Here is a 22,865-nt window from a genome sequence, read left to right on the forward strand (position 1 = left end):
TATTATTATCATTATCATTATTATTATTATTATTATTATTATTATTATTATTCTCCTGTTGATGCTGAAATTGGTCCACCCGAGTATGCAAGAGTACCATTGACTTTTAGGAAAGAATCATAAATATTTATTGTAATTTTTGCTTTTTCTTTTTTTAAAATTTCTATCCACAGGTCCATTACGATTTTGGCCTTCGGAACATTCTGTCCGTTCTCCGGACTTTAGGTGCAGTAAAACGCGCGTGTCCCGATGACACAGAACAAACAATTGTGATGCGGGTGCTTCGAGACATGAATCTCTCCAAATTAGTCGACCAAGATGAACCACTATTTCTCTCCTTGATCAACGACCTTTTCCCTGGAATTGTCCTGGACAAACAGGTTTATGCTCTCCTCGAAAACGCCATCTCCAAACAAATCGAAAAGGCTAAACTTGTCGACCACCCAACATGGACGTTGAAACTTATACAAGTAAGTGACATATTTTCGACGAGATGGAGTTCAATTTAATTATTATAGAATTATCTTTCACTCGCTTTCTGTTCAAACTTCGAAGTCAAGCAACAGTAAGCGCAGTATACACATCCTACGCCAGGTGCTTTTCATCTAATTGACTTTTGACCATCCTTACTAGCTTTGCTGTAGACCCCAGCTCTTGGGGGATAAAGAATGATGTAAAAGATCAGAACACTGTAGAGTTAATGAAATAATACCACTTTAATCATATGTATATAAGTAAATAGTATATAAGTATATAAGTAAAAGTTTAAGTATATAAGTAAATATTGTAGCAGTTTCATTTGTTTATTTGTTGTTATGAATGTGTACTTTTAGCTGTATGAGACGCAACGTGTGCGTCATGGTATGATGACCCTTGGACCAAGCGGGGCTGGCAAAACCTGCTGCATTCACACTTTGATCAAAGCATTAACAGAGTGTGGAGAAGTTCACAAAGAGATGCGAATGAACCCAAAAGCCATCACTTCATCCCAGATGTTCGGCAAACTCGATGTGGCCACAAACGACTGGACCGATGGAATTTTCTCAACCCTCTGGAGGCGCACGCTCAGAGCCAAAAAAGGTAAATGCTTTCTCCGAATAGTGGAATTCATTGGCAGATTGAATACTTAACTGAGACTTGTGTTTGCTAATCTTAACAAAGCGTAATGTTCAATTAACACATGCAAAGCATAAATATTTAATTAAAACATGCAACGCATAAATATTTAATTAATACATGCAAAGCATAAGTGTAAAATTAATACATGCAAATAAGATTAATCTATCACACGGACAAAATTCTTAATAGAATAAAAATGACTAGCATAACACGTGGAAATTCAACAGAAGTTGAAAAAAAAATAAAACAAATTATAAATAAAATAAATATAAAATAAAACAAAACAAATAACAACGAATTAAAAACAATTTTTCGTTAAGTTTCTTTCCAACTCCCCAAAAAACTTTAAAATGACGACTTTTGTACGTGTTCGGTGGTGCTGAAAGCGAATATCACATTTAAATTTGGGGCAGATATGTAGTTTTCATGATATGAAGAAATTACTTTTTCAAAAAGTGGGGGATCACTTTCCTATATAAATTTAACGTAAAATGAGCACCCACTTTCTAACCGCCTAGTAATTATCCATATCATTTAACAAATTTAACTGATATTCGTTTTCAGCATCCTCGATAACCGGCACTGTTTTTTACTAAGAGATTCGTTCATAATTTAGGACACTAATTATGCAGTTAGTAAGCTTACATGAGCGTTTTACAAAAATATACTTTTGTTTTTCGTTCTTTTTTTTAGGTTGGTATTCAATTATAGAACTTGTATAGTTTTTAACAGGTGCGTCTGTAGTTTGATTAACCATTATTAGGGGGCGGTAGAGGGGCGAGTGGTGTTCTGGCGGCCGCAGCCGCCACAACACCACCAGTTCCTCCACCGTCCCCTAATGTAAACAGATTTTTTGTGAAATATTAAACTGCAGAAGCAACTGTTAATTATACAAATTCTATAATGAAAAAAGAACGAAAAACAAAAGTATATTTTTGTAAACTTACTGACAGCATAATTAGCGTCCTAGATTATGAGATGAAAAAATGAACGCATCTCTTAGTAAAAAAACAGCGCCGGTTTCGGGGATGCTGAAAACGAATATCACAGTTAAATTTGCTTATGCTATGAAAAAATTACTAGGTGGTTAGAAAGTGGGTGCTCATTTTACGTTAAATTTATATAGGAAAGTTATCTTCCACTTTTTGACAAAGTAATTTCTTCATATGAAAACTACGTATCTGTCCCAAATTTAAATGTGATATTCGCTTTCAGCGCCACCGAAAACCTGTACAAGTCGTCATTTTAAAGTTTTTTGGAGAATTTGAAAGAAACTTGACATTGCCCCAATTTTTTGACAAATGCATTTTTAACTTTTTAAAGCTAAAAAGAATTGATTTTAACAAATTTAGACTTTTTCAATGAAAACCCAACATCCAACACACAAAACGTTGGGGTTTTTTTTGTGAATAATTGTTTATAGCCAATTTGAAACCGAACCCACAGACAGCCATGATTTTTTTTGTTGTTGTTTTTAATTTTCGGAAAAGAAATTATTTTAATGAATTTTAACTGATAAAGAGCAACTATAAATGGAGGTAACTCGTTTCTCATTAATTCTAGTTTGCGATGATGATGGTTTCTGTGACACAGATGTAAGCGTGACACAGATGTAAGCGTGACACAGATGTAAGCGTGACACAGAAAATAAATAAACAACATTATATATATTAATATAAAGATTGGTAGCTGGGATTAAAAAGCTCGCATCTAAAGATGGCATACTTTACTTGAATATTTAGCCACATTATAACTATTCCGAAGTCTTTTTTGTTTTGTTTTGTTTTTTCAACAGGAGATCTTTGTGAACGTAATAGATACGAGTTTAGTCAATCTCTTGGATTTACGCCGTGCAGCAGGCGTTGTATATATTTGTTTTAGGAATAAAAATTCTATGTGGTGAGAAATATGTTCATCAAAAATTCATTAAAAATTAGCGTAATTCATAATTTCAATGTTCTCAAAACACGAAAGACGTTCAATATGTAATGCTGCTATTCCGCTTCTCATAGCAGTAGAACAACGAAACTTGCCACAGTTATTAGTTCTTCTCTACATAGGAATGAGCCAGAGTTATGCATATACTCCATATTTTAATGCAGATCCGGAGGCCGTTTTTGTAGAACACACCAGATTGGTCCATCGAACACGATGTGACTTGGGAAATTAAGGCTGCATTATATGGGAAGCACTTTTCTTTCAAAATAAATTTCAAGGATGGGAAGATGTAAGAGTCAGATCGGGAAAGTAGGAAGATGGTGAAATTTTCATAGCCACACACCCGTGCTTCTGATATTTGCACTAATCTTGCCCCGCCCATCAAAAATGAAGCTGCTGTAATTGTAGTGCACTTTGCCAGCAGAGTAAGTCATTATTACTCCCTCTGGATCATAGCGATGAACCAACGTTTCATTCTTTGTAATCAGTCTTTTCAAAAAGTTAGACGCATCTTCTTAGCACATCCTCAAATTCATCTCCGAGTACTTGACGCGTTCTTACTTCTGGAAAGACTTCAGCAACCTGAGAATCCATCGAACAAATACCTTGTGAATATGCAAATGATTATAGATGATAGTTTTTACAGATCCTTTACTAATCTTGACCTCTTGGGTTACTTGATGAATAGCCACGTATAGATCTTCTAAAATACCAGCCTCAACGGTTAACAAAATGCCTCATCAATAACAGAAACGGGCAACCAGATCTAGGCGATGTTTCAACAGATTCTCGGCCATATTTGAATTCACGATACCAGTATTTTACAAAGTCATATGATGGGCTATCATTACCATATGTTTTTTTTTCATTTTATCAAAAGTCTCCTGCGATTTGCGTCCTTTCAAATATAAAAACCAGATCAGACTTGATTCAGTTTAAACATCTATAAATCAAAAGCCTTAATTAGTTCAGAGCTGCAATTTATCACATAACCCATAGAGATATAAATCATTGCACATCCAAAATTTCAGTTGGATCAGACAAGAGGAAGTGGGTCATGTCATTACTTGTTGAACGCTCCTCATGTACTTTTTTAATACTACTTGCTAATCGTTTTATACTCCTTGAGTATATTCATTTCATTTATTTGTTTATTTAATCAGGTGAACATATCTGGATAGTATTGGATGGTCCCGTTGATGCAATTTGGATTGAGAATTTGAATTCTGTATTGGATGACAATAAGACTTTAACTTTAGCCAATGGGGATCGAATCCCAATGGCACCGAACACAAAAATCATTTTTGAACCACACAATATTGACAACGCTTCACCAGCCACCGTTTCAAGGAATGGAATGGTCTACATGAGTAGTTCTGGCCTCGATTGGCTGCCTATACTTAAGGTAATGCCTTTTCACGTATTTGATGCTATTTTTCTTTACAGCAAAATACAACGTACAATATAAAAGTTATGTTACAGAATGCATAAGTCAATGAGTTATAATATGTAAAGATTATTAACGTTTGTCCGTTTGTTTGTCTGTACATCTATAGAAAGAAAAAAATATAACCGACAAATAACGGACAACTGTTTTAATTATAATTTTAAATCGTAGAAATTCATGAAAATAAGAATATGAAATTCAGAGAATTGAAAAGGTTCCTCGTTTATTCTAAGGAAGTAACGAATGTGAGTTGAAGTGATTAACAGTTATTGTACTTAGATCCTTTCCCATCCAATTAATGTTGCACCAACTATATAGAATCAAGCGAATTAATACAGAATTGTGTTTATTTTATTTCGAGATTTCGTTTCATTTATGAAACTTTTTCAAGGAAGATATTTTATTGAACAGAATCAAAAAGATATGCATAAAGCTGGAAATAATACTGGTGAGAGAAGGCAATACCTAAAGTAAGATGAGTAAAAGATGGTGTTAGTGTGTGAGGAAGTAAGGTCTGCAGTAGGCCAAACAATCATATATGATTTGTTGATGGTAGTGTTTTGCTGCTTAATAAACCTATAGAGAAAGGTAAAATAAAACCTGTTTCGCTGTATAAGAGCTGTTCTAATTATTTAGACATTAAAGTTCTTCAAACTGAGATCAATAGAAACTTGTTTTCTAAACAGTTGCACCTCTTATCACATCACTATCTGAACCAGACACTGAATAAGGGAAATCATAATGTTTATATGCATATTATGAACTGCATAAAGTATTCTTTATTTGTAAAAAGAGATTTGCATTATTTCTTAATGATAGCGATCTCACTTACCAGACCGTTGTATGAACAAGAGTATGGAGAAATAGTATCTTACTTTACAGTCGACGAACTGTTATTGACATCTTAAGCCGGACTAATGAAAATGCTTTTGCAAACTTACAGACTAACAATGTTTTTATTTTCAACTGAAGCACCTCAGACCAATAGAAATGTTTAAAACTTTACTATGAATTACAACGAAAATATTATTAAAAATTAAATTTGACAAATTAATGGAAAATGCTATTATAAAAATTAGTATGGCATGGAATCGATAATATTTCAAGCTTAAATATGACAGACGAACAATGCTATTTCAAATTTAAATATCATATGAAAACAATAATATTTCAATCTTAAATATGACAGATGAACGATGCTATTTCAAATTTAAATATGATATAAAAACAATAATATTTCAATCTTAAATATGACAGACGAACGATGCTGTTTCAAATTGAAATATGATATAAAAACAATAATATTTAAAACTTAACTCTGACAGGAGCATGATAACACTATTTCAAACTTAAATATGACGGGAATGATAATATAATTTCCGACTTAAATATGACATGATAAAGATAATGTTATTTCAAACGTAAATGTTACAGAGCGATAATATTATTTACAACTTAAATATGACAAGGAATTGATAATATTATTTAAAACTGAAATATGATAGGGAAATGATAATATAATTTCAAAATTAAATATGACAGAAAAACGATAATATTATTTATAAATTGAATATGACAGGAAAAAGATAATACTATTTCAAACTTAATTATACTAGGGAAATGATAATATAATTTTTAACTTAAATATGGCAGAAGAACGATAACACTACTTCAAGAAAAGCAGGAAAATAATAATATAATTTTCATCGTAAATATGACAAATAAACGATAATATTATTTCAAACTTAAATATTACATAGAAAAGTAAATATTATTTCAAACATATATATTACAGGGAAATGATGATATAATTTCCAACTTAAATATGACAGAAGAACGATAATACAATTTCAAATTGAAATATTACAGAGAAACGATTATATTCTTTCAAAACTAAATATGATAGGAAAATAATAACACTGTTTCAAACTTAATATATTACGGAAAAATTGATATTAATATATTACGGAGAAATACATTAATATTATTACATTTATATTATATTTATATTACATTTATATTATTACAAGCTTAAATATAATTTTAAACTTTAGTATGACTAGAAACGCTAATATTATTTACAAACTAATACACTGGTCGACGGACAGTTCCTCTTACAACAATGCGTGGACTCGTCTAAAATGAGTGATTTTTTTTCTAAATCAACCTTTTGTTTGGGATACTCGTGTGAATCCTTCATAAATGAGAAGATGACGTCAGTTGATAGGATTAGATGTTATCTGTATTCCCAGGCGCAACTTTTCGGAGCAATTTTCCCGTTTCTATTTTGTTTTGTTTGTATCAAAAAAGGCCTTGTTTGGTTCTCGAGTCTCCTACTGTGCACGTATCCCAACGACCCGACCCGTTGGGAGTTTCCTCAAGCGAGCGAGCAGAATTTGGAAACTGTTTTACGCATAACGGATCTTCTTGTTTGTATATTTTTAAGGGTAATAAAAGGGGGTCTAGTTTTACAAAGGAGTTATATATATATATATATATATATAAAAACGGGGTGAAGCCGTTATTATATAATTAATGACAACCAGACTTTTTTGGAAGTTAAGAGGAAGAAATTCGATCTGATTTTTGACAGGTTGGTCTACTTAATTTCATTGTGTTGCTGCAAGTGTCTAAACTTCATTTAGAACGTGGTCAGGAATAAATAAAAATAAAACAAGATTTGATATTCTGTAGATGCGGCTATTTAATCTGCGCGTTCAGTGATGAAAATGCTGTTTGGAACAGAAGTGTGACAGACAAAAATGCTGTTTAAAACGAAAGTATGACAGACAAAATTTCTATTTTAGTGTGACAGACAAACGAAAAATGCTTTTAAACTGAGGCATTAAAGACCAATGAAAATGCCGAAAGTGTTACACACCATCGAAAATGCTATTTTAACAGGAAACGTGACAGACCGACAAATATGTTATTTCGTGACCAGCTTATTTATTGTGAGAACTTATAGAAACGTTTGAACGTATCTTTAATGAGATGTACTTTCTCAATCTGCACGTTTGATGATAAGCTTTATATTTCACAATGTGACAAACGTACCGACTGACTGACGGACTGACAGATATGACCCCTTCATAGGGACTGGAAGACGCAACTAAAAAGTATAAAATAAGCCTAAAAGGTTTCTTAAGTCGTTTAACAAATTTGGAATGGATAAATAAAAAAAAATTTAATCGCCTTTTTCCTTTTTCGAAAGCATTTATTTTTTATTTTTGTTGTAATAAAATCGGCTAACGAATGGGATGTTGAAAGGGTGGCGTTTTACAATGATATATTCATGGAAATAAAGCTTTATTTTAGTTACGCAACATCCTAATCTTATATATAAAGTGATCTTGCCGGATATACATAATCAGGCCTAAATAGAAAACCGTCTAACATATTTATAATTAATTTGAACTTTCTTCTTTATTTGTTTTCGTTCTGTTATTGGCAAGAATATATTTTATTTTGCATCGTTTTTTTCTGAAAATAATTGTTTTTGAAAAAAAAAATATAAAATTTAATATATTACCCGTATTTTTAAAAATGAACTGAAATAATCGTGTAATGAGTTATTTCCCTTGATATCTACAAAAACAATGAACTAGAGGTACTTATAACACGGACTGGTCAGGGGCTAATGTCATCTGTATACGAAAAGCCAAATTGTACTGGATAATATCTAGACTAGAACAACCGTCATTCATATTATTTGAATACTTCGAACTATTATTCTCACCTTGAGTGTTATTATCACAACGTTTTGATCAATGTAACCCACGACCTTCTTCAAGTGTATTTTGTCAAAATGAGAACGGTAGTCCGAAGAAACAAAAATAACACGAGTAATCAATCCACATCTAAAAAAAAATTAGAAACATAAAAACAGTTTCTATTTTTAAAAAGTAAACGAATATTTCCTACATTTATTACACACTAGCAGAGAGACCCGGCCTTGCTCGGGATGGAATTAGGATCAACGAATTTTCTACCTACCCATACTTTTATTGTCATCGAAATCGGTGAAATCGGCCATTGTTTTAATCAAACCGATTGATTCCCTGTTCTAGTGAGGGACCCATCACGGTGTACAGAAGGAAGCTTCATATGCCTCATTGCGGTGACTTAACCATAATTGGTCCATGCGTGGAATATTGTTGCATCTATCTCTAGTCTCTCACTCTTAGGCACGGTTCAGTAAAGACTTTCAAATCTAATAGGTACTGCACAATAGACCAAAATCCAACCTCTGTCCTATCACTCAATGTTGCATTCCTAAAAGAATGTTCTCTTGTTAAATTCATAGCACTTGTCCCCATTCAACGTACATACTCCCGACTAACCCAATAAATAGCAAACTCCCACCTCTTCACTGTTGATGTCCTAGATGCCGGACAGTTTTCTACTCTAATAATTTCTTTTCCCTTACAAGATTTTTACATCCCATCTCTATTACCTGCTTCACTGACTATACTCACTTGCTGAAGTTGAAATATAATGTGAACAAACATCTCGCTGTTCAACTAGCACAGTCCCGTGTTTAAAACCCAATTCAAATTCAAATAGTAGCCTCTTATGCTCTACGTGGAAATATAACATTTTGTGGGGTGAAAATGAATAAAAAATCAAAAGCAAAGTTTCTTCCCTAGAACTAACATTTTGTAGAACAAACTACCACGGCTCTGCTTCCCAGCTGACTACAACATTGCATTTTTCGAATCAAATGTGAATAAATATTTTGTTGAACCGAACTTTTAAATAATAGGATTCTGTCCAATCATCATTATCACGCTATTGTCTTGCACCTGACACTTATGAACCCTTCCCTCCGAGTGGTTCTTGGGCCTTAATAAGTGGTGACCCTTAATAAAAAACAAAAAGCAATTAATAAATAATAATAATCGCTATTATATATATATATATATAGAGAGAGAGAGAGAGAGAAAATAAAAAAGGAACAAACCGTATTATGTGTTCACCAACGTTTCGTCTTTATTTCGAGACTTCCTCTGGGTGAATGAGATTAAGAAACCAAAAATATACCAGTACAAAATATTTGAAAAAGTTTCACGTGCACAGTGTGACGCAGTTCTATTTAAGAGAAACGGAAAAATTGATGTTGGAAATTCAAAAAGGAAGGGGGGCTGGCGCTGTTAAAGAGAAGGAAATTTTAGTGACGTCATATAGTCGTTAATTTAATTTTAAAACTATGAACGCAAGTTTATATTCTTATTGGGAAAAAGATATATCTGTTGAAATTTAAATATAAGTTTGTAACAGGAATGAAATGAGTGTTTTTTATGTAATTTATTGATTGAGATTATGTGTTAATTATTACAGGGGGTGTTTGAATGGTGTGAGAAAGTTAATCTGTGTCCACAGTTAAATAATGTTCTTTTAATAACAGTTTACTTATTAATGGCGCTATGTTATAGAAACCTCCACGTTGTTTAATAGTGCTTGAAATTGCGATAAGCGCAGATTCAAGGAGTCTCCGGCGCGGTTTATTTGAAATAAATTTAACTACTTTTGCTTGTTTAAAATCAAAGGTGTGGTTATGTTGCAATGAATGAGAGAATAATGCACTTAGAGAATTGCTATTTTTTATATCTCTTTTGTGTTCATTGAGCCTTTTTTCCAATTTACGCTGAGTTTCACCAACGTATTTATGATGGCAATTATGGCAAGGAATAGTATATATACCTCCATCGGAAACTGGTTTGTTATAGAGATGTTTAATAAGTAAACTGTTATTAAAAGAACATTATTTAACTGTGGACACAGGTTAACTTTCTCACACCATTCAAACACCCCCTGTAATAATTAACACATAATCTCAATCAATAAATTACATAAAAAACACTCATTTCATTCCTGTTACAAACTTATATTTAAATTTCAACAGATATATCTTTTTCCCAATAAGAATATAAACTTGCGTTCATAGTTTTAAAATTAAATTAACGACTATATGACGTCACTAAAATTTCCTTCTCTTTAACAGCGCCAGCCCCCCTTCCTTTTTGAATTTCCAACATCAATTTTTCCGTTTCTCTTAAATGTGCACGTGAAACTTTTTCAAATATTTTGTACTGGTATATTTTTTGGTTTCTTAATCTCATTCACCCAGAGGAAGTCTCGAAATAAAGACGAAACGTTGGTGAACACATAATACGGTTTGTTCCTTTTTTATTTTCTCTATTTTGTCGGAATACTATTTCCATTATTTTCATCATATATATATATATATATATATATATATATATATATATATATATATATATATATATATATATATATATATATATAAAAGGCACTTTGTCTGTGTGTGTAAATGCGTTCCTTATGGACCCGGAAACGGCATGGCCGATATTTTGAAATTGCACACAAATATACTTTATGTGTCTGGGAGTGTGCTTAGATATGTTTTCTATCGGAATGACGCCGATAAGTATAAAAAAGCGATAATCAAAAAAAAAACTATTAAAGAAGGAACGGTTCAATTTTAACCAAAGTTAACATTGATTTTATCACCAAGTTTTATCACCGCACAACCAGAAAGGCAAAAAGTACAAAATCAACAGTAAATTATTTGATAAGACAGGAGCATGAATGTTTCTCTTTAGACCAGAAGTGATCCATGATACTTGACTTTTGTATTTAAACTTTAATACAAGTCGTTATATATAAAAATAATGTTATAAAATCAACGTTGGGTTCTCTACAGTGCAATGAAGATTAAAATGTATTATCGACTAAGTCACTGCGGGGAGACATGTCAAGCTTCCTTCCGATGCACCGCGATGGGTCCTCAACCAGAGCAAGTAATCATCGACTTGGGTCACAAATGGATGGTTTCACCGATTTCGATGACAATAAAAATATAGGAGTGTGAAACATTCATTGATCCTCATTCAATCCTGGACAACGTCGAGTCTCCCTGCTAGTTCAATATAAAGCAGAACTCTTTGTAATATATTGTAAAGTAAAGTAAGAGGGATCATTTATCTTTTAAACACTATTTAACAAATAATATTCGTTTTCATTTTTATTTGGAATTATTTAATTTAAACTATTCTAAGCGACTTACTTAGATCTTCCTTTGTCGAGGTGGAGCACGGTTCAATGCTAGGAGATCGTCCTTCTTCTGAAAATGGTATTGTGGGTCGCCACGCTGCTGACAGATCTGTCTCTGACTATTTTTGTATCTTCCAGAGTGTTTCTTCAGGGAAACTGATTTTTCCTCTCCACATAAAAAAACTGTTGGAAATACGTAAATCTAAAGAACTTGAAACATACAAATGGATTCGGCATTTAATAATGATATGAAATCAACAAAACAACCGAACCAAATCGAATAATTTATTACAAGTTTCAATCGTGTATTGATATTATTAACACGGTTTGATCGAGTATTCTAGTTGGATCATTCCGAAAGAAAAAAGAACATACATCCGCCTCAGAACGTAATGTCAAACTTGACCGAAATTTTTAAAGCTCAAGATCAAAGGTCAAATTTATATGAGATGTAATGCTTCATTCGCTACAGTAGGAAGCAAGTAGCAAATCTCTACAACAAATAGTACTGAAGTCATCTTATAAGTGTTATTTTTGTCTTTGACCTTTATATTTAATTGAATAACTCAAAATTAGATTAACTCCAAGTTAAAACTCGACCGATATATTGATCAGATTTAGTGTCATTTGATCAAGCGATGTGGACACTAGGGTGTAAGAAAAATTAAATAATGCATGTCAACGGAAGGGAAATAACTCTGTTTAACTCAGATTAAATTTTAATAAATCGATTTGTTGTGCTCATTTAAACACTAATACGGATTGCAAATGAGTGAATCTACAATTATCCAAAGCTATGGCTTAAGTAGCAACTTGTGTTCAGTTAAGCGTATATAATTAATCGTGTGCAAAAATGTGATACTATTGTCGCCCGGATGATTCACTTAATATACTATTCTAGCTAACTTGGCACTAAACATATTCCAGGTTTACGAGAATCACATGCGTTCTGTCAATCGCTTCATGCTCACACTGCGTTTGAAGATCCACGACATTTTAGTGTGAATTCAGCTATATCGAGAACTTAGGTTGTTGAGAATCCAAAGACAATAAAACTTGCTGTGAACACTAACAATATTGGAACACAAATGTGTAACAATAAAAAAGTAAAAGCTGTGTTGTTCTTGATGGGGAGAAGAGACGTATCAAAGAAATCTGACTGGTGCTAAGTCTTGGTTGGGGACGTTAAGTATTCTGCGAGTTTTTGTCTCTGAAAAGTTTGAATTTGGAAAATCTTTATTTTTTTTTTAAGTATTTTCAACTTTTGTCTTTGAGCGGTCGCCATATTTTGCGAAACAAACCAATCTTATAATGTTAGGAAATCTATGAAACTGAAAACTTTTCTTCCCAACTATGAGTAAAATAGCAACTTATGTTCAATTAATTATATATAACGAATGATTAACCAGAATTCATGACTTAAAACAAACACATCCAAAATAATTCGAACATATTCCAGCGTCTCTATTAAGACAAGGGGCGTAACTCGAGTTAGTCAAGTATATAACCTAGATATTTTATCGTTACGGCTATCTGCGTGTATATGTTTTTAACTATTTTAGTGAAATTTATAGGACTGGTTGTATGCCCATGTATATTCCCCTAAGGGCAATCACATGCTGGGTGTCCGAAGCTGTAGCATATCACAAAGCAACTGATATATGTTTATGTTGGAAGAGAACTCCCAAACCGTTACAACTATTCTTATTAGATTTTAACCTTTTCTTATCAGGGCGAAAATCATCAATGTATTTCTATATTGAATATAAAAGTTCTTGTTTTGTCTGTCTCCGTTTCACACTTTCCTTATTCAATAGAAGACTTAAACATGCACCAATTATACATCACTACGCCGTGAATATTGTTTAACACATTACCAATACAATGATTCCTAGCCTAATCGATAAAAATGTTAAATGATTAATCGTTCTACGTGACAGCCTTCTAGAAGTTTAAGGTTCGATCCTTAATATAGACGATTCTATACAATTAGAATTAATATAGACTTCCACACAATAATGGCAGGCGGAACGGAAGCAAATCATGTCCGTGAAATGAATAAAGGGTTCCGTTCGAAACTCAGTACAAATTCTTGAATTCAACGTAAAGATTCGATAAGACGTACCTAAAGAACATCGAGGGTTACATTGGCCGAAAATGTGTGAGGATTATATGAAATATGAAAATAGAGCCCGAATAATTCTAATAATAAAACAAAATTGATTGGGGTGAACATGCGCCTTATCATGGTATTAGTCGATTTTTAATATTAAAGCTGAATCTTGACTTTGTAACCAGTCAAGTAAGGGAGACAATTCTATCTCTAAATTCTATTTAAGAAACAATGTTTATTCTCTTTTTTATTAAGTAATTATTTTTTAATCTTTAAATAAAATCTATTCTAAACTGCATATAAGCTACATTTTCAGTTTCCATTATAGTAGTATGTTTTTGTTCTAGAACAATTATCCTAAAAACGAAGCCCTCGTCAATAGATTCACTGATATTGTGCGATATTACATGTAACACGTTAACTGTTGATCTTGCAGGACGAAATTCTTATTGCTTATCATTTTGCTGGAGTGATTGGAAACTTCTTGATCTACCACGAAAAAAAAAACAGATTGCTGATGACACAGAGGGCTGATAAGTCTGTATTGAAATGCAAAAACTGATCCTCTAGAAAAGTTCCAAGGAAGTACAAGACATTTTTATCAAGCGATATTGGGACTGATACATCTATCAGTATAGACGAACAATAAAATTCTGTTATTAATTGCGGTAATCAATGCAACAAGTGCGGTTCATCAACAGTATAATAAAGTTGAATTAATAAATTGGACATGAAGTGTAATTTAAATGTCAGAAGTAATGCGTTTAAAAATAATTATTATGATCTCTAACCAAAATCCCAACAACCTTTTATAATATCTAGTAAAAAAAAAGGTGGTCCAGTATTTTCGAAATTGTGATTTGGTTTCTTTGAATGATTTATGATGTAATATTGTAAAACTTTTCAATGTTCTCTTCTGAAGGGTTGGTTGAATTATCGCCCCTTACAAGAAGCCGGAATCATTTTGGATTTGTTCGAAAGAAGCTTTCCTCAATTATTCAATTTTGTTTCTCAAAATTTGGTCTTCAAAATGGATATTCTTGAAGCGTTTGTCATTTCACAGGTAGGAAGTTAATATTATCTTGTTTTTTTTAATTTTTTTATTTTATCCATTTATTCGAGTGTGTGTATATATATATATATATATATATATATATATATATATATATATATATATATAGTCATCCACATACAGTACTGTTTCGCAGTTCATCAGTGAGGTTAGACAGGCAACTACCTCAAACCAGGATTGAAACCCGACCGTCTGTACGACAGTCAAGGCTCCTAACCATTATGCTATCGGCGGCTGCTGATCGAGTCGTGAGTTTAACGATGTTTTGACATCGTTCGAAATACCTAAGCTCATATATGTGTGTGTGTGCGCACGCGCGTGTGTGTGTGCGTGCGCGTGTGTGTGTGCGTGTGTGTGTGTGTGTGTGTGTGCTTGTGTGTGTGCGTGCGTGTGTGTGTGTGCATATGCACATATATCTATATTTACATTTCGATATCTCTCCACATCAATATCTCAAATTTATTTATAGCAATATCTTTATTATTTCTCGTGTGTCTCTTTCTCTTTCTCTCGCCCTCTCACTATATACGTATCTGTCTCTCGCTAGCTATTAACAGAATGTCTCTTCATATATCTCTAAATTTATGTATATCTATGATATATGCATAATATAATTTTTTCCCTCTCTTTCTCTCTCTCTCTCTCTCTCTCTCTCTCTCTACATATATATATATATATGTATATCTATATATATATATATATATATATATATATATATATATACATATCAGATGGCCGCCCGGCGTTGCCCGGGCGTACAATACGATTACACATGATATTTTAATCTATGCAGATTGCATATGTATTATTATAGAATCAATCCTCTATTGATTAATATATCATATGAGGAATAGTTTGCCCCGTGGACTAATATCGTTCATCAAATTCCGCTTGTGTTCGTTTACAATATCACGTTAGTTGATACTTGGGCTTGACGATCTTAAACAGTTTTTCATCTATAGATAAAACAGTATAATTTTTACAGGGAAATATTTTACGCTACACTGGCTGATGAGACTTAAAATATTACCCTGGAAAATTATAATTTTTATCTATGAGAAAAAGACTATTTTTTCGATTTTCGATACATATAGGATGAATTCCTGTACAAAACATATCCAAGAACACTGCCAGACATATAAATTCTCTTTGTGTGAAATTTGCAGGAGGTAAGCTCAACCGTTTCGGAACCTATGAGGAAGAAACTCACACACACAAAGTGACTTTTTTATAATAGTATATATCCTGCCTTGACAGAGTACAAAATATACTTCGTGGCTTAGTGGGAATGCCCTTTTCTCTTCTCTGCAGCCTCTCTCCCACAGAAGAGCCGTTGCGACCCTATCTTTGTTTTATCGTTATTTCCATCGCAAATGCTCGTCTGAGCTCCAATCTCTGGTCCCCCCTCGCTAATCTTTCACGAAAAACACCCGTCTAGCTGAAACGACTGTCAATAATTTACCCACTCTTTATCTGTGCCTACATCAAAACGTAGATTCCATGAACAAAGCTTCTTTCTTAGAACTACACACCTGTATAGCTCTCTGCCGCTTCCCTGTTTCCCTCCTGACTTCAACTTGGATGTCTTCAAGTCCAACATAAACAAATTCCTGATGAACCGCCCTTTTAAGTAATGACACCTTATCAAATCTCCGATACTAACTATTACTATGACACTATCCCATTGATTACTGCACATACAATAACCCTTATCCCCGAGTGGCTTCTGGGCCTTGATAAGTAGTGACCTCCATGTAATATATGAAAGTATAGATTTATGCGTAAACTTTAAGTATTTACTTCAAAAGTGCTCAATACGTAGGTAGAGCTAGTTAGTAATTTATAAAATATATATGGCGATTAAGCTACACTGAATATTCCGCGTTTTATCCAACTATAGGATTCGTCAGGCTTATGCGCATAAGCCTGACGAATCCTATAGTTGGATGAAACGCGGAATATTCAATGTAGCTTAATCGCCATATATATTTTATAAATTACTATATATATATATATATATATATATATATATATATATATATATATATATATATACAGTGTGTCCCAAAAAAGCTGACAAATTTGTAATATAGATTCAACTGAAAGTACCACTTTATGATAAATATCAACTCCTTGATAGTGTAACGACTCATTATGAGATTAGTAGAGGTAATCTAGATGCTTCTATTGTTCTGTCTTATATTTGACCAATTCAGCTTTTTTGGGACACTCTATATATATATATACATACTCTCTGTTTCTCTGTGCCCATACAAACACTTGACATATTTATTTAGTACCATTTAATTTCCGACTCTAACTCTTTATCTATTCTTAAGGTATATAGTTCATTATAGTAAACGTTTACGTAGGTTCAATAGCTGATGTCTGCTGACGTGTCGTTAAAAAGAACGGCCGAATATTGTCAGTACACGATTTATTTTTTGCGATGTCGACATTCATGGCTAATAGCTTTCAAGAAGATGAGTTTGCAAATCCGGAGTCAGGTCGGGATTGCTGTCTGAGTCGATATGATGTGAACCTCGAAATAAGCAAGGGGGGTAGTGCATTACTGAATATCAACTTTGAGAAATTTATGAGAATGTATTTCACGATATGATGACAGGAGAACTCTACTCATGGACACTTATAATTGTTATATATGGACCATTTCCTGAGCGTACAGTACGTGTCTCCTTTTTGTCTGTTTAATAGATTACAAAGATATTTAATTATAGATAATTATTCTTCCAAACATAATTTGAAATGTCTGTCTAACAGTCTGCAAACTTTATCATTTTTAACTATAATCTATTCACAGTGCTCTGTGGATTTTTTGTATTCTTTAATTTTCCCTACGTGCTTAGATAACAAAGTTAGATTTAATTTTTAACTATGATCTATTCAGTGCTCTGTGGATTTTTTGTATTCTTTAATTTTCCTTACGTGCTTAGATAACAAAGTTAGATTCGAAATGTTCGGATTATTGAATGTGTGCGTTTGTTTTTAAATATAAATATAAGAACTATAAGGGTTCATAAGTATTCTGTAATTTTTTAATTAACTATATAGCTAAAGTATAAAATAAGAATTTTACCATAACGAACTTTAATTATAACTTTATATGAATAATCTTGAACTGAAAAGAATTCACTTTCTAATATGGAATATATATTAAATAAAAACACTATTCAATCCTGAATATATCAGTATTCATTGCTTTAGATTGTACAACGGTTCCTGTATCTTCACTAATTCAACCATTGAATATCCTTTACATTTTAAACTTAATTCTCAATTTATGTGCAAATAAGCAAAATTTATAATAACCTATGCTTTGCTAAAAACATTTCCTCCGATTAGATGAGCCATTCATTGAAAATCCATGGATTAAGGAAATAATCTTATTTTTAGTATTCTTGTCAAACAATAACTTTTACTGTGAATTTACATAATTTCATTTAAAATTGTCATATATATATATATATATATATATATATACGAGGGGCGTTCCAAAAGTAATGCCTCTTATCTTTTATTTCATCAGAATACTACAAACAAAATTATGATGACTGAACTTATACATTCATAGCCTGAAAGTTTCGTCTCTCGGTTGTAGATATTGAGACGGTGAGAATCTATCAAAGCAACTGCTATCATAAGCCGAGATGCATACTTTAAATTTCTGGCAAAAAATTAACAATGGCGGTGACTATGTAGAAAAATAAATTCTGGGACGCTCATTCACATTTATCGTTTATCGCTGGCAAAGGTCGCTCATTTTAATGGAACCACTCCCATCTTTGCAGCTCTTCAGTTTTTTAAGTTAAAAAAAATAGGAGGCTTTACTTTTGAAACGACTCTCGTGTTTGTATATATACAGAACATGTTAAAAACACTTTGAAAAAGAGTTAAAAACATTTAATTTTAAAAGGGAAGCACAAAATAAGTAGATAGTTTTGTGCATCCTTTTTAAAATTTAATATGTTTTTAACTCTTTTTCAACGTGTTTTAACATGTCTTATTAAGTACTTGTTCTTATTATAAGCTCTATTTCCTATTTTGTTTTACCGAGCTTTTACATCTGGTTGAAATTAGTTTATAAATATTAACTCCTCAATATTTATAATATACTTTAGTTTTGCCATTTTGGATTATTTTGGTAAACTTAACTGTATTACTTATTTCATTTTATATATATATATATATATATATATATATATATATATATATATATATATAACTACTTAATTTACTCACATAAAATTAATATACGAAAGTATAAATTTATGCGTAAACTTTAAGTATTTACTTCAAAAGTGCTCAATACGTACGTAGAGCTAGTTAGTACGTTATAAAATATATATGGCGATTAAGCTACACTGAATATTCCGCGTTTCATCCACTCTAGGAATCTTCAGGCTTATGCGCGAATTCTGTGGTTGTTTGTCCTGCAAATCTCAATAGAAGATGCGCATATAAAAACCCAAACAACCACAAAATTCGCGCATAAGCCTGAAGAGTCCTAGAGTGGATGAAACGCGAAATATTCAGTGTAGCTTAATCGCCATATATATTTTCTAACTTACTATATATATATATATATATATATATATATATATATATATATATATATATGTGTGTGTGTGTGTGTGTGTGTGTGTGTGTGTGTGTAATAGTAGTAGTAGTAATAGTATTGTTCTGAAAAAGTTAATATTTTTTGAAGATCATCCATGGATCTCTTCATACACTACTATCAATATTGCTCTTCACTTTATATTGAGTTGTCTTTTTTACTAAACGCGAGTTCACAAGAATGATCCTACGTGTAACTCACATGACTCGACCGACTACATAAAAAATATTTATATATTCTCTTTCGATTCTTTTAGTTTTTAATCAATCATTTCTTTTTCATTGATGATTTTTTTTATTTGCCATTATTTTCCAGGCGACGAAACTGCTTTCTGGATTAATTCCTGCCAAAGACGAAAAAGATTCGCAGATTAATCTCGAACACTACGAGCATCTTTACATTTTTGTGTTAATGTGGAGTCTTGGTGCATTTCTTGAAGTCGACGATCGTATCAAAATGGAAGAATGGATTAGATCCTCATCCGAGATCTCTCTGGATCTTCCAAATATTCCTGAGGATTCTGAAAGCACCATGTTCGATTACCTAGTTGCTGCTGATGGTCAGGCTTTCTTCCTTTCTTCTTTCTTATAAATGCTTATGTTGATAATTCCTGGACCAAACGTAAAATTGTTTTTGATAATTAATTGAACTGGAAATAAATTGTCTGAATTTTTGAAGATGATGATCGATAATTCGTATTATTTGGATTATCTAGTGTTATCTTCACAACATTTCGATCGATGTAACCTCCGACTTTCTTTAGCTGTATTTTGTCGAACCTATTAATCTTTCTGTCAAAGTCGGGAAGCTGTACGAAATTTCGAACGGAACCCTTCCTTTAATCTACCGAGGTAGTATGTTTTGTTCCATCAGCTCTGGCGAGGTAGAAGTCATAAGTAATTCGCAATTGTATTTTTGATTGTCGGTCGCACTGAGGATTGAACCTTTAATCTCCAGATTGGTGTAACTTACAACTGAATTTTACTAATTACTTTAATACGTTACGGATGTTTGCGTTCGAAATTCCCTACAGAGTTCGACAGCAAAATTCCTGAGTTCGATATAATAAACTTGAAGAACGTTGGGGGTTACATCGGCCGAAACGTTGTGAAAATAACATCTAAGACAGAGACAGTGATCTGAATAATCCAATAAATACGAATCATAAATTATAAGATAGAATAAATTCGCATCTGCTGAAACTATAAAACGAATGAACAGAATGGGCTAATAAAAGGTGTTTCAATATATTTCAACATAAAAATAAAAATTCCAATTCGCAGAGCAAATAAAGATCAACATTTTACAAAATTCCTTATACTGAGAATACATCAAGCAATAGTCATATATATCTGTGTTGGAACAAAAAATGCTTCAACGGAGGACTTATCCTTCATAGACCAATGGCAGAACAGCATACACATAGTGTTAGTAAACTCGTCAAGAACCTTGGGTCCAGTCAGGCAAATAATCCTTATAACAATCCAGGAATAATGATAATAAACACGTAAATTAGTTTCGGGGGATATTTTCTCATTGAATATAACTTTTTTCATATAATTATAACCTTTGTTTTGCTACTTTTACGGTGAGTGCATTCTTCTAGGAATTACTTCCACTTCTAAAAGAGAAATGTGTTTACTTTCTGTCGCTTAAGATGATCCAATTTGCAAGAAAGTGCCAACAAGACCATACGCATTATTTTATTTTATTCCAGTCCAGTGTCTATTCTAGAGAATCTTGATTCTTAAAATTAAAACCTAAATTCTATCTAAATTTTCCTTCTTGTGAAAAGCAAGTAAACACATACCCGCACAAATATATATATATATATATATATATATATATATATATATATATATATATATATATATATATTATTGGTAGTATTGTTTAGTTAGTTAAACAAAAACAAAAAAACACAATGTGTCTACCACAGAGTGCTCAATTTTTAGACAGAGCAATATGAATATGTTGAATATGAAAACTAGTGGCTACACATATGCAAATATGTTTCAGTGACCACCCTGCTCGGGAAAATCACATCATCAGGCCAAGAATATCTTCGTAAAAGTAACAAAGAAAAGTTATAATTATATGAAAAAAGTTATATTCAATGATAAAATATCCCCCGAAAATTATTTATTATAATAATATTTATAATAACGTGTTTATTATCAATGATTGTTAATTACATAAAACACGACCCACTCTCCCCATAAGATAAGTAATGATTGCTTAATGACAAAGACCTGTTATTTAGTTATTTTTTCAGTTTTTCTACGAAGATCTAAGTGTCTACTCTGCTCCGTTATTCCATCCATACCATTGGCATGCTTATTAGTAAAAGCAAGTCACTGTTTCTAACACAATTTGAACTTGATCTGCCGCGTTCTTCGTTCGCATCGGTAACCAATAAATCAATTACATCTCCATTACTTACACATTATGATAAGATGTGAATCCACTCTTTTCTTCACGACGATAGAAAAATAGTGAGAGTTGGAAAAAGTTTTGGTGACTTTTTATCCCGGACAAAAGTTATGACCTGTTGATTTAGAATGAATACTTTATAGTTAAATATGATTACATTTGTGCTCATTTTTGCATTAAATACTAATCCTATTAATACTATGCTGTGCATCCAAAGTATACCATAACGCTTAGTTCGCTGCATCTTATCATAATAAAGGTCCTAACAAAATTTTAGTTTGATCGACCAAGTAGTTTCCGAGAAAAAGTACAAGGACAGACAGACAGACAGACAGAATAAAAAGAAATATAATATAGATATTTGTGGCTAAATGTTTTGTGAACAATGATTATTATTTGAATAACATTTATTTAGAATATTTTCCTCACTATACGAATCAATTTTTCAACAACGTTTCAGCCGATGAAACCTCCGGCCTTTTTAAGTGTATTGGTTTTCTCGCAGTGTTTTTTTTTTTTTGTTTTTTTGCGTAATAAATTTTCTTCGTCATGTGTATATTAAAATGAAAGAAGTGGGTATTGCTCTTTATCACGACTGATAAACAACTGATTAATATGTCCCTTTCTGCATTGTTCAGGATCGTGGGTCCATTGGGAGAGCCGAGTAGAGGAATATGTCTACCCAACAGACGTCACACCTGAATATGCGTCGATTTTGGTACCAATGGTGGACAATGTTCGAACCAACTTTTTGATCGAGACGATCGCTAAACAAGAATTGGCTGTCCTCTTAATTGGGGAACAAGGAACCGCGAAGACAGTTATGATAAATACATACATGAACAAGTATAACCCAGAGGTTCACCTGTCGAAAGCGTTGAACTTCTCTTCTGCTACAACTCCCATGATGTTCCAGGTATGGTTAATTATACATTGTTTTACAGTAAGGGGTAAATACAATTTATTGACACACACACACACACACACACACACACACATATATATATATGATACGACATAATCACGTTGG

The 22,865-nt window shown here is 32.4% G+C and overlaps 1 protein-coding gene across 1 annotated transcript in view; it reads left to right on the top strand.

Moving 5' to 3' along the window:
* The window catches only part of LOC145277487 (dynein axonemal heavy chain 5-like), a 690,378-nt gene that overhangs the window by 440,446 nt on the left and 227,067 nt on the right, over positions 1-22,865 (top strand). Inside the window, exons 34-39 of the mRNA XM_080128869.1 lie at positions 174-470; positions 834-1,080; positions 4,221-4,462; positions 14,617-14,757; positions 19,718-19,961; positions 22,474-22,751. Coding sequence (XP_079984995.1) covers positions 174-470; positions 834-1,080; positions 4,221-4,462; positions 14,617-14,757; positions 19,718-19,961; positions 22,474-22,751 — 1,449 coding nt within the window. The remainder of the gene's footprint in view (positions 1-173; positions 471-833; positions 1,081-4,220; positions 4,463-14,616; positions 14,758-19,717; positions 19,962-22,473; positions 22,752-22,865) is intronic.

Source organism: Euprymna scolopes, chromosome 6, assembly GCF_053919585.1.
Source record: "Euprymna scolopes isolate OS-2025 chromosome 6, ASM5391958v1, whole genome shotgun sequence".
In the NCBI taxonomy this organism is placed as follows: domain Eukaryota; kingdom Metazoa; phylum Mollusca; class Cephalopoda; order Sepiida; family Sepiolidae; genus Euprymna; species Euprymna scolopes.